The 10,988-nt window shown below is 39.0% G+C and overlaps 4 protein-coding genes across 4 annotated transcripts; 3 read left to right on the forward strand and 1 right to left on the reverse strand.

Moving 5' to 3' along the window:
- Window positions 1-1,694: 1,694 nt before the first annotated feature.
- Window positions 1,695-3,852, forward strand: guca1c (guanylate cyclase activator 1C). Its single transcript, XM_072391955.1, has 4 exons — window positions 1,695-1,894; window positions 2,340-2,489; window positions 2,948-3,035; window positions 3,181-3,852. The coding sequence occupies exons 1-4, from the start codon at window positions 1,700-1,702 to the stop codon at window positions 3,315-3,317; spliced, it is 570 nt and encodes a 189-aa protein (XP_072248056.1). The 5' UTR covers window positions 1,695-1,699; the 3' UTR covers window positions 3,318-3,852.
- Window positions 3,853-4,592: 740 nt separating this feature from the next.
- thrsp (thyroid hormone responsive) lies at window positions 4,593-5,185 on the forward strand. Its single transcript, XM_072391956.1, has one exon. It carries the CDS (start codon window positions 4,674-4,676, stop codon window positions 5,088-5,090), a length of 417 nt encoding a protein of 138 aa, XP_072248057.1. The 5' UTR covers window positions 4,593-4,673; the 3' UTR covers window positions 5,091-5,185.
- Window positions 5,186-5,362: 177 nt separating this feature from the next.
- On the reverse strand, window positions 5,363-6,634 carry ndufc2 (NADH:ubiquinone oxidoreductase subunit C2). The gene is made up of 3 exons (XM_072391959.1): window positions 6,384-6,634; window positions 5,984-6,127; window positions 5,363-5,546 (listed from the first exon to the last, which is right to left on the reverse strand). The coding sequence occupies exons 1-3, from the start codon at window positions 6,520-6,522 to the stop codon at window positions 5,497-5,499; spliced, it is 333 nt and encodes a 110-aa protein (XP_072248060.1). The 5' UTR covers window positions 6,523-6,634; the 3' UTR covers window positions 5,363-5,496.
- Window positions 6,635-7,027: 393 nt separating this feature from the next.
- rab30 (RAB30, member RAS oncogene family) lies at window positions 7,028-10,715 on the forward strand. Its single transcript, XM_072391958.1, has 5 exons — window positions 7,028-7,208; window positions 8,127-8,225; window positions 8,315-8,398; window positions 8,504-8,687; window positions 9,047-10,715. Exons 2-5 carry the CDS (start codon window positions 8,133-8,135, stop codon window positions 9,295-9,297), a joined length of 612 nt encoding a protein of 203 aa, XP_072248059.1. The 5' UTR covers window positions 7,028-7,208; window positions 8,127-8,132; the 3' UTR covers window positions 9,298-10,715.
- Window positions 10,716-10,988: the final 273 nt, after the last annotated feature.

The following is a 10,988-nucleotide window of genomic DNA, read 5'->3' on the forward strand; positions in this document are numbered from 1 at the left end:
GTCTATTTTCAAATCCCTCAAAACTTTCTTCTATGTGAAAGCCCTTTGGCAAACTGATATTTATCCTTTCTTGTACAACAATTTGCAACAAAGTCAAATATAAATGTAATAACGTAATATGATAACAGCAGTATCTCTCAGCTGGGATCATGTGAGCACTGTCTACAACAGTGGTCAGGCTTTGTGGGTGCTCCAGTTTTTCCCAAAATCAATATATTATCACGTGATTTAAAATGCATTTTTGTGCAATGCATCACTGGGATTTCAATAGCTTATAACCTTGGAAAATCAGATATATCTCCCTGCTTTGAAAACATCAATAAAACCATTAAGATAACAAATGTTGCAATAAAAAGGCACATTTTTGTTTTGAGTAGATTCACTGAGTCAGATAAGTCCAATTAGCTTTAGAAGCTCAATATATATTATTTTCCAGCTCACTCTTTTCTGCAGAGGTAAATGCGTGTTAGTTGTTGGCGCCGATGCAAAATCAACATTGCCTCTGGTTGTGTATGTCTAACAGATATTGGCTGCCAGCACTTGCAGTCCATTTGCCCAATCCTATTTTGAGAATTGTCAGTCGTCTAAAGCCAGATTTACTATAATAAGCGCCGTGAGCTTTGATAGCCTGGTTTCTCTGAACAGTGGCTACTTTTAATGCTTCCGTGCACCCTTGTGCCTGTGAGTTGGACACAAATGTGTGATTCGGGGTTTGACAGTGCAAATTTAACAAGTCTGTTGAATAGTGTCTTAAAAAATGTTTGAATTGCAGAATTTTGCTCTGAATCCTGTTTGTTTTATTCTTAGTATTTTTCTCCTAATATACACAAAAAATGCTTTAAATTGTGCCTTTAAATGAACTTTTGTGAACTGGAAAATCTGTAGTTGATCTGTAAATTATTTATGGTAGTTATTCCTCTTGAAATATTGAAATATCTAAATTAATTTGATCTCTTAACACTAGCAATGTGGGGAAAAAAATGCTAATTTGTGTGTCAGTTCTAGAAAATAATAACTAGAGTCTGTATGAAACGAATGAAACAATGTATCTCTTCTTTATCTTTGTTGTAGATTTGGTTCAGTGTTGGAAACAGAAATGGACCTTATTTGACTAAATTTCATTAGTTTAACATTTTGTGTTGGGGGGGGGTAAATATTGTGAATGGTTTTCACTTGCTGTTACAGAGAAATGAAAACATTAAATATTTCTCTCAAATTAAATTATCTTTATTTGTGCTTCATTACATTGGTTGAACAAAAGTGATGAAAAAGACTCGAGAAAATAACACAAAAATATTAATATAACAGAGCTTAAGAGCTAACTATGTGCCCCCCATCTCAACTTTTGCATTTCAGAGAAAACTTTTTCAGACCCTTTAAAAGGGAACTTCCTTTGCTCCACATCCGAGTCCCATTACACAAAACTGTAGTCTTGGAACATCCCTCTTGACAAAAGTCCAGCTTTACGTCAGTCATCAAGTATGCAAAGTGCAGCCGTTCTAGGAAGACTTTTGTTGTTATCCTATTAAAGGGTTATTTCCCCTCTGAGCTTAAAGATTAGGGCTACCTTTGCATCAGCTTTCAGTCATCTTCAGACGTGTCGGTGTTGCCGTCTTTTCCAGTCGCACTTTCATTGTAAGTTTCGTGACGAAGCTCTCTGCAGGATTCGTGATAAAGATCACAGTCCACTAAAGGAATAATGGGTTCCCATGCCTCAAGCCTGGATGATATCTTGGAGGAGGACATGCACCACTGGTACACAAAATTCATGAAGGAATCTCCTTCAGGACTCATCACACTGTTTGAGTTAAAGACAATGCTTGAAATGAATGGTATGACAGAGGAGGCCAGCAGTTATGTGGACCAAGTCTTCTTTACTTTTGACATGGATGGGGTAAGAAATCATTATATATCATTTTCATTAATAACCTTAACAATACAGATCCAGACAGCCACAGATAGTTGCTTGGTTAACTGCTGATACCACCTCTGTGTAATCACCATTACTCAACATGGTTGTAGAAAATAAAGAGCTTACAGTAGATTTGAATGCATCTGACGGTAAAATATTTCAAAAGGAATAGGACTTTATAAATGATATTTACCTCTTTGAGAGGAAACAACTTGGTTAGATTGTGCTTCGGGAGTCCTTAACTCTTTTGTGGATAGATAACATAGATGCAGTAAATGTTTACTCGTAACCACATAGCCGAAGGAGTTCTTGCATATGATGAAAGGCTTATTGATTCTCAATTTTCAAAATTTTTTATTAGAATAAATCTTGATGTTGCAGTTGAGCACAGAGATTTATGGTCTTTCCTTTGTCTTTTACTCCCCAGGATGGATATATAGACTTTGTGGAATACATTGCAGCTATAAGTTTGCTACTGAAAGGAGAAATAAATCAGAAATTAAAGTGGTACTTCAAGCTCTTTGATCAAGATGGAAATGGAAAAATCGACAAGGATGAACTGGAGACTATATTTAAGGTAGGGTGCATTCTCTATGAATGTTGCAGAACCACACTTTACCATTTGTGGAAGTGAGCTGCTTGTGCTTCCCTGAATCAAGTAGCTTTTTCCCTGAGATAGTAATTACGCTTTGGTGTCATGTCAGGAACTAGACATTCCATCGAATCCAATGGGATAACTTTGGCCTTTAATGTAACCTAATTCACAGAGTGAGTAGGTCGCACAACCAGCCTAATCATTTGACACATTTTCACCTGTTGGTGTGTAATTCTACTACCAGTTAATCCGGGTCATGAACTATTTATCATGAAAGGTACTTTAATTAAGTGCAGTTAAGGCTGGAAAGAGATGTAGTGGAACCACTTTAATTATTTTGTTCATCATTACTGACCTGCTTTATGTTTTTTATGTCTCTGATTTACTTCAGACTGATGATCCACTCCAAGCTTAATTTGTATGTAAAACTCCTCTTTCAGGCTATTCAAGATATCACCAGAAGTTATGAAGTCCCTCCAGAGGAGATTGTGACTCTTATTTATGAGAAAATCGATGTCAATGGAGAAGGTAAGCTCATGGATATTTTTGGAAATAATTCCATCATGATCAGATGTGCTTCTGGATTCCATGAGCTAATAACTCCCATTATGAAAATAACTATCTAATATTCAAAATGTGTAGAATGGTATTTAATCAGTTTTTATCCTCTCAGGTGAGCTGACGCTGGAGGAGTTCATCAGTGGGGCGAGGGAGCATCCTGACATCATGGAAATGCTCTCTAAGATGATGGATCTTACTCACGTCCTGGAAATCATCATCAACGGTCAGCAAAGCAAAGCTGTTGAGTGAGTTGGGAATCTACAAGCAGGATTATAAGACTGTGCTGGGAGAAGTCAAGTCCAGACTCTTGCTACATGTTGCCAGGGGGACACAGCAACACCCCAACCCAACCCATGTGCTCTATATGTGTAGAACCGTCAGGCATAACGTAGAGAGCAGAAACTATTTTAGCTGAAAATGTTTCAACAGCAGCTGGTTTCATTTTCATCCATAATTTCTAGTCATTTATAATTGAACAAACTGGATTCTCATTAGTTCTGCTTAGGACCGCCAACTAAGTGAATTCCTTACAAAAATATGAAATGCACCACTTTCACTCGCAGCAATAATTATAGACTTATGGAGTTATTGCTGTATGGTTTACATCTGAGATTCAAACTGCTGTTTTTTTGTGCTGTTAATCCTGCAGGATCTGCATGAAAACTATACTGCTGCTTTAAAAACTCGGGACTGAAGTGACTAAATGTAAAGGTAGCTGGCATTATGCACAGGAAATGTCATTTTTCACTTTTTTTGCTACCACTAAGGTTACAACATTGCCTTAAAAATCACGCTTTTTAAAAAAAGTTTCTTGGTTTTCTCTTTTGAAGAAAATACACTTTTGAAAAGGATTTCTTACCAGATTAAAATGAACAAAGAAACTGAATTGTTCTCAATTAAATGACTGACTTTTCTTTTAGTGTGATTCACAGAAATGTAACACTGTTATGCATAGTTCAGCTGCAAAAACTGGAGGCTATGTTAAAATTAGAGATGAGAGGTTTGGAACAGAATATAAAAACCTATAATAGCCCATGTAACATGTAGAGCTATGTTATTTGACTGTCAGTAGAGAACTGATGCATGTATATTTTAGACACTTTACAACTGAAAGAGCTCATGATTGCCATCTTGTGACCACAAGTCCACATCTTGTGTGTGGAACAAACTGCCAGAATGTTTCAGAAACTTTTTATGATTCATATTCTGTATTTGATTGAGCTTTTTAGCATCTCGTTTAAGTCAGGTTTCACTATTCTGGGTCACAGATTGACAATCATGTGCTCTTATTTTGTCAGAATAAAACCATGAGCTTGTTCAAACATGATGGTATGCATGGTTAATGATTTGACAGAAGACCATTTTGGTGCCCAACAGTTCAGAAAGTATTAAATTCCCCAGACACCGTGGGTTGTGTAATTCAAATAGAGATAAGGGTTTGACTCCATGTAGCACTAAGTGCATCGGATGAGGCACTTGCGTAACTGCTTCGATCTACCCACCGGGGCTCATAATATAAACCAGTGTCTGCTTTCACGGCTTTGCACTGCACACTTCTGCCTACCACCACAGCTGAAGAACAGCCATCCACATCCAACGGGAACCATGCAGTCTGCCACGACCAGATTCAACAGAAACAGCCTGATCTTGACTCTGAAACGATACAGCTCAGCCGTCTGCAACATGGAGCAGACCATTCTCCTGCCAAGCCTGTTGAGAGACGTGCCCTCGGATGAGGTGTGGGACTGTGAAGCAGCAGAAGAGACCTGCAGAGATCTGTACGATAGCTACATAATGCTGAAGGCCATCAGAAACACAGTGGAGAGCAGTCTGGTTCTCCAAGATGACCTCAAAACCAAGAACAAAGACCTTGATAAGACCCTGGAGTCTCTCTTGGACACTGATCCTGAAGCCCTCTTCCACTTCCATCTGAGAGGACTGTTTTCTGTGATGAGTGAACTCACAAAGAAGACTCAGAGCCTCACTGAGAAGTACTTGGACATAATCGGAGTGGCAAATTGATGGCAAAATATCTTAAGTGTCTGAATTGCTTTCATTCTGTGACCTAAAGCTTCAAACTCGTTGAATACAAAATAAATGTGCTTTGCCAAAATTGATCAATTATATCTCTTCATTTGTCTACTATAAACGAGCCTCTATAGTCGTATATACACATATATATATGTCAATCAAAACATATTTTTATCATGAGACAGCTGTTGTCTTTTTATGAATGAACACAGAAAATAAACGTCATCGTTGTCAGAACTCAGAAATACTTCAGACAGAAAACATAGGGTATTTCTTTTTATTTACAGATCTATATTTTTCATAATATATGACAGATTTCACAAAAAGGCTGCTCAAGACATCATGGTCAGCAAATGTTTCGTCTTCCACCCTTTTTCACATCTACAGCCAGGGACACTTAGCGCACAGGATAGAAGGGCTCCACAATCTCAGCAAAGGTCTTTTTTTCTGGCGGGACAAAAGTAAGAGAAAAGCAGCATTATTACTCAAATGATATGTTCATGCTTCAAAGTTTAGTTTGGCTCAATATTTCACATTGATCCAGGTCATGGTAATCCTGAGAGCCTGAGTAAGAGTAACTAGATTTCAGAACTAAAGAAACCTTTAGTTTGAGAGGTGAAACCTCTTCATGAACCAAGAAGTCCAGTTGCCTTTACTCAAGCTTGTAGGATGTCACATAGCAACAAAAACTTATGTTACAGCAAACTACACAGTGTGGGGTTTCAAAACGTTAAAAAGCCAGACCCGAGATCAGCACAAATAAAAACTGTAATGAGACTTCTCTGTGAGAGGGTACATTTGTAACTGCAAAGTTCATCAAACAGCACTTTGTTTTTGAACACAATATACAGGTATGAATAACACAATATGGCACCATAACTTACCCTTTGGTTCAAATTTGTCTGGGTGGAGTTTGATGTACTCGTTCATATCTCGATCCAGTCTGGCGTAGGTGTAGTTTTCATATTTTGTTATGTGGTAGCCGATGAACCAGCCAATTGTTGACAGGAGGACCTGTCGATGAACCCCTAATTAAAAAAAAAACAAGACAAACGTCATAACTCTATCTTAAATCTTAAGCGCATGTCGTGATAGTTACAAGCAATCGTTGATTTGAACCTTTCAAACTAGAAAAAAACGAGTAAAATTGAGTCAACTTTCATACAAGAGGAGAGACAAACAAAGCGACAGTTGGTTTTTAGCACAGCAGTTAAAGGCTCTGCAAATGTTGTTGTTTCCACCATCTCTGCACACGTCTGAGCTGAGAACAGCAGAAAGGCTAACCTGATTTTATCGGCGGCCTGTGGTTGATAGCATTGTCCAGCATCGCGGTCACCCAGCCAACTCCGGCCAGCCACACTGAGTTCCTGTTCACGATTCCTGGAGGAGGAAGCGACTTCCCCTCGTCTGGAATAAACCCCATGACGATAATATTAACCTGAAATCTGCAGCTTTTGTGACCTCGGCCTGTGTACTCCCGTCTTCAAGCTATCACCTCTTCGAGGAAGTCAAGGACAGAGTGTGCAACGGCTTGAAACGTCCGGAAAAAACAAATGAGAGCTGCTTTAGTTCCACCTCTTCAGTTTCCTAGCAACCAACGCCAGAAGACAAAACTTGCTATTCATAGCAAGCTGCTGAGGACTACTAATGCATAATTACGTTGGTATTTACGCGGATAATCACCCAGACAGCCATTGTCAGATTATAATCAATTACAAATGGCAAAGCTAGTAGTAGCTCGAAGTAAAAGTCGCCCAACTATGAACGACAAAGTCTTACAAAAGAGCCGAAAGGCACACAAAGTTATGGAATAAAAGGGGCTGTGAAATGAATCAGAACTCAACTTTAGCAGTAACATGCAGCACTGTAGAGCAGTATATGAGTGGATGTGGAGCTAATGACATCATTGAGTGCATTACCCCTCCTCCTTCTCCCTCCTCTTCCTCTATCCTCCTTTATCAGACAAGCTGCTGCTGCTACTGGGCTGCTGAGGATACACACTATACAGCCAGGGGAATTATGCCCTGCCCAGCTGCGGCTTTGCCGATTTGAAGGGGCGACCTATGCATACGAAGTAGTTAAAGGTGCGGGGATATCCCCGTGTTTTTGGTAAGTGCAAATGATTTCCTGGCTTTATCCGCTGAGCTGACTCTGATTTTCACTCCTGCATCTCCAGATTGTGCCAAAATGGCTAGAGTCGCACGGTAGCTGCTAGTTGCTACTGTTGCTAGCTTCGCCCTAATAGCTATTAAATCAGACTCTAGATTAATCTTTATTGGCTGGAGTTGAAACGCTAATTCTGATGAAATATGCATCAGAGGCTGCAGTTTTTTGGATTTGACAATAGTAAAGGGGGAAAAGGAAACGTGACACAGGGAGGAGTTTTAATTTTGCATGCGAGCTGGGGTTAAATAATGCACCCGAACTGGCTAGATTGTCAGTATTTCGTACGTTCTTGCAAGCAACAGTTTGTTTGCTTCAACAAAATCGCTTTTTACCGTGATTATCCCGTTTTTATGCGGGTTTAGGTCTGATTTATCCGGTTAGTTGCAGAACTGTAACTGTGCTGCAGTACTAACCTGATCTACGTTTACATGCATCTTACAAGCTGTTGCCTGTAAACACACACCAGAAGAAAAAGATTTTCCTTCAGCTGAATACTGGCCTGTTATGCGCTTCACAGGCACATGTATGATGCTAAAAATGTATTTTCTGTCAGAAAATCCACAGTATGTAGTGTTTCAATGGACAAGCTGTACATCAGCACCAGAGATTGTGGGGGTATTACAAACTTAATTAAATTATTTCAATGAACTGAGACTTGCAGAACTGAAATTTCAGGATAAATTCAGTGTTCACACTCTGAGGATCCTTTAGTATGTGCTGGAATCTTATTCAGGTCAAATGTCATCTGTGATTGGAGTTCTGAAGATGCTGCCCTGTGTTCCAGTTTCACAACAACTCTTCGCCTTCCTCGTGTCTCCACTAACCACTTCTTATTTAATTTTGTTCCTGTATTTTTCACAGTTTAGCATGAGCATGGAAGATTATGACTACCTGTTCAAAATAGTTCTCATAGGAAATGCTGGCGTTGGGAAAACATGTCTCGTCCGGCGCTTTACTCAGGTTTGTATTTTTATCCGAGTTGTTTAAGTTTTTGTGTGTCAGAGTGTGAGAGTATTTAATTTACATCTTTACTTTGATTCTAACTTTAGGGCCTTTTCCCACCTGGACAAGGGGCTACCATCGGAGTAGATTTCATGATTAAAACTGTGGAAATCAAAGGGGAGAAGGTCAAGGTAGACAGGATTACATTGATGTTTTAAATGTATAAATGAGCATCCATCTGTGCTTCATCGTGGTTTGGAAGGACAGTTGCCCTCATTGTTTATTGTCTTTTCCAGTTGCAGATATGGGACACAGCTGGACAGGAGAGATTTCGCTCCATTACTCAGAGTTATTACCGTAGTGCCAATGCCCTCATTCTTACTTATGACATTACCTGTGAGGACTCCTTCAGGTGCCTTCCAGAGTGGCTGAGGGAGATTGAGCAGTATGCCAACAACCAAGTGGTGACTATATTAGTCGGTAAGAAAGCTTTACTTTGTACTTTCATTGGGGTTAACCGTCTCCCATGCAGCACATCTTATGAAGAGATTTGCCAAACACAAAACCACTCTTGTGGTTTTTCTTTAAAAATCTTGTCATTTCTAAGAAAATAATTATTTCTGCCTTGAATAGAAAGCTCAGATTCTTCCCTGAAAGCCATCCCACACACGGAGGAACATACAAACACCTCCAACTCCATCTGTTTGACGACACACACACACACACCCACCACTGCTCAGTCACACTCAGAATGATCTGTTGTGATACAATAAGCCAGACACTCACTTGTACAGTTGGTTTACAGATGTATCGTCTCTCTTTTTTTTTTTTTTTTCCAGGTAATAAAATTGATCTGGCAGAGAAGAGGGAGGTTCTCAGGCAGAGGGCTGAAGACTTCGCTGAGGCTCAGAGCATGCTGTATCTGGAGACGTCAGCCAAAGAGTCTGACAACGTTGAGAAACTTTTTCTTGACCTGGCGTGTGAACTCATTCGGGACGCTAAGCAGAACAAGCTGGATAACAATGACACTACCCCTATGCCCGGCGAGGGGAAAACCATCAGTTATTTGAACTGCTGCAGCCTCAATTAAAGGGTGCTCAGCTGCTTGGTTGTGGGTACTGAGTAGTGACTCAGTATCCATTGACTGTAGAGGTTGGATGGCTGAGCCCCAATGCCTCCGTCCCACTAAGATGGCATAAAGCCACCTCTTAGTTTGATCATTTCTAGTCCCATGCCTCTTTTAAGCCGTACAAGGGAGTTAGTCAGCTTTAGTTTGGCCCAAGCAGTTTAAGATGCTGCCATTGATGAGAACTCTATCCTCACTGGAGTAGGAAGTGTTTGTCTGATGCATCCAGGAAGCAGAGGGGAGGCTTCATTTTTGCCTCACTATGTTGAAATCCAGGATTTTCCTGTTTGGGCTTTAGGATCCATTTTCATCAATATTCACCAGCAGTATTACGTGAGTGAAAGGTTCTGCCAGGTATTTTGTCACAGATCCCACAGCAGACAAATTGGTCTGTGATCACTGGCCGTTACCAGTTATTGATAATATGTTTACATACAGTACAATACATTTTTGAGATTACCAAGTTTGATCAAGCTTTGCAAAATTGCCCTAAAATCTGTTGCACATTTTTTTCCCCATACAGTTTCTCATGTTATGAGAATCGATGTTACTACCTTTCAAATTTTCATTTTGCAACTGTCATTACAAACTGTGAAATATTTGTTCCCAATAGAAGTTTTTTACTTGCTGCTAGAATATGTTTTTATGTTAAATAACAAACCGAAACACATGTACAAGTACTACAGTATTCTGTGACGCTATTTTTATTTCTTAGTATACTTGCGGTGCTTGTGATTGTTGATTTAGTTTAAAACAGTTGGACAGGTCGCTATCAGAGGAAATTATAGGTAGTTGAGAATTATTTTTCAATGTTAGCTGTTTTTTCTCTTTTTTTTTGCTTTTGTTATTCATATATGTGAGTATTTCTGCATTTGTTGCTGCTTCCTAGACATGAAATTGTTTAAAGGGGTATGTCCATGTAGTTCTGTATAACTAGTTGTATTTCATATGCTTTTTTTGTGACTTTTAATTGTTCAGAATGGTTACCCATTATTTGTAGTGTCTAAAACTACCATTGATTTATTTGCCATAACTGCAATCTACTGTGTTGCACAACGCCATATACTGCACAGCTTCTTCTTTTTTTTTTTTAAATTGTTGTGACATTTAGTCTTTTGTTGTACAGATTTCGTTCTGTATTACATCTCTGCACTTTGCTTTTATAATTTTGTATTTTCAGTATTCCCTTTGTAAGAATGGCAAGAATCCTTCTTTGCCTTTTACCTTAGATTTCATCGCAGTTACTCATGGTAAATCCTTTCCATCAACCTGTCAACAATAATGGGAAATACAGTGGAAATGCTGTTGTGCTTATTTTCATTTATGTGTACAAAATAACCACTAAAATACTCTGTATAACATTAAAGAATTACACTAAATATTGTATATTTGTCTTGTTATTATCCATTCTTCTTCTTCTTTTGGCCAATCCCTTTATCAGGGGTCATCACAACGAGTCGACTTCGCATCATTGATTTGATGCCCTTCCTGCCGCAACCCTCGCCATTTATCCGGGCTTGGGACCATCACTAGAAATACTCTTGTTATTATCCATTCAGTTTCATAAAAACAAGCAGTAATTTTGTCATTTTTAAAGTAATGCATTCTACTACAAAAAATGTTATTTAATCTGTACACTTCAGGATTATACTTAA

This window comes from Leuresthes tenuis, unplaced genomic scaffold, assembly GCF_036924035.1.
Source record: "Leuresthes tenuis unplaced genomic scaffold, fLeuTen1.0.hap1 SCAF_9, whole genome shotgun sequence".
Taxonomy (NCBI): domain Eukaryota; kingdom Metazoa; phylum Chordata; class Actinopteri; order Atheriniformes; family Atherinopsidae; genus Leuresthes; species Leuresthes tenuis.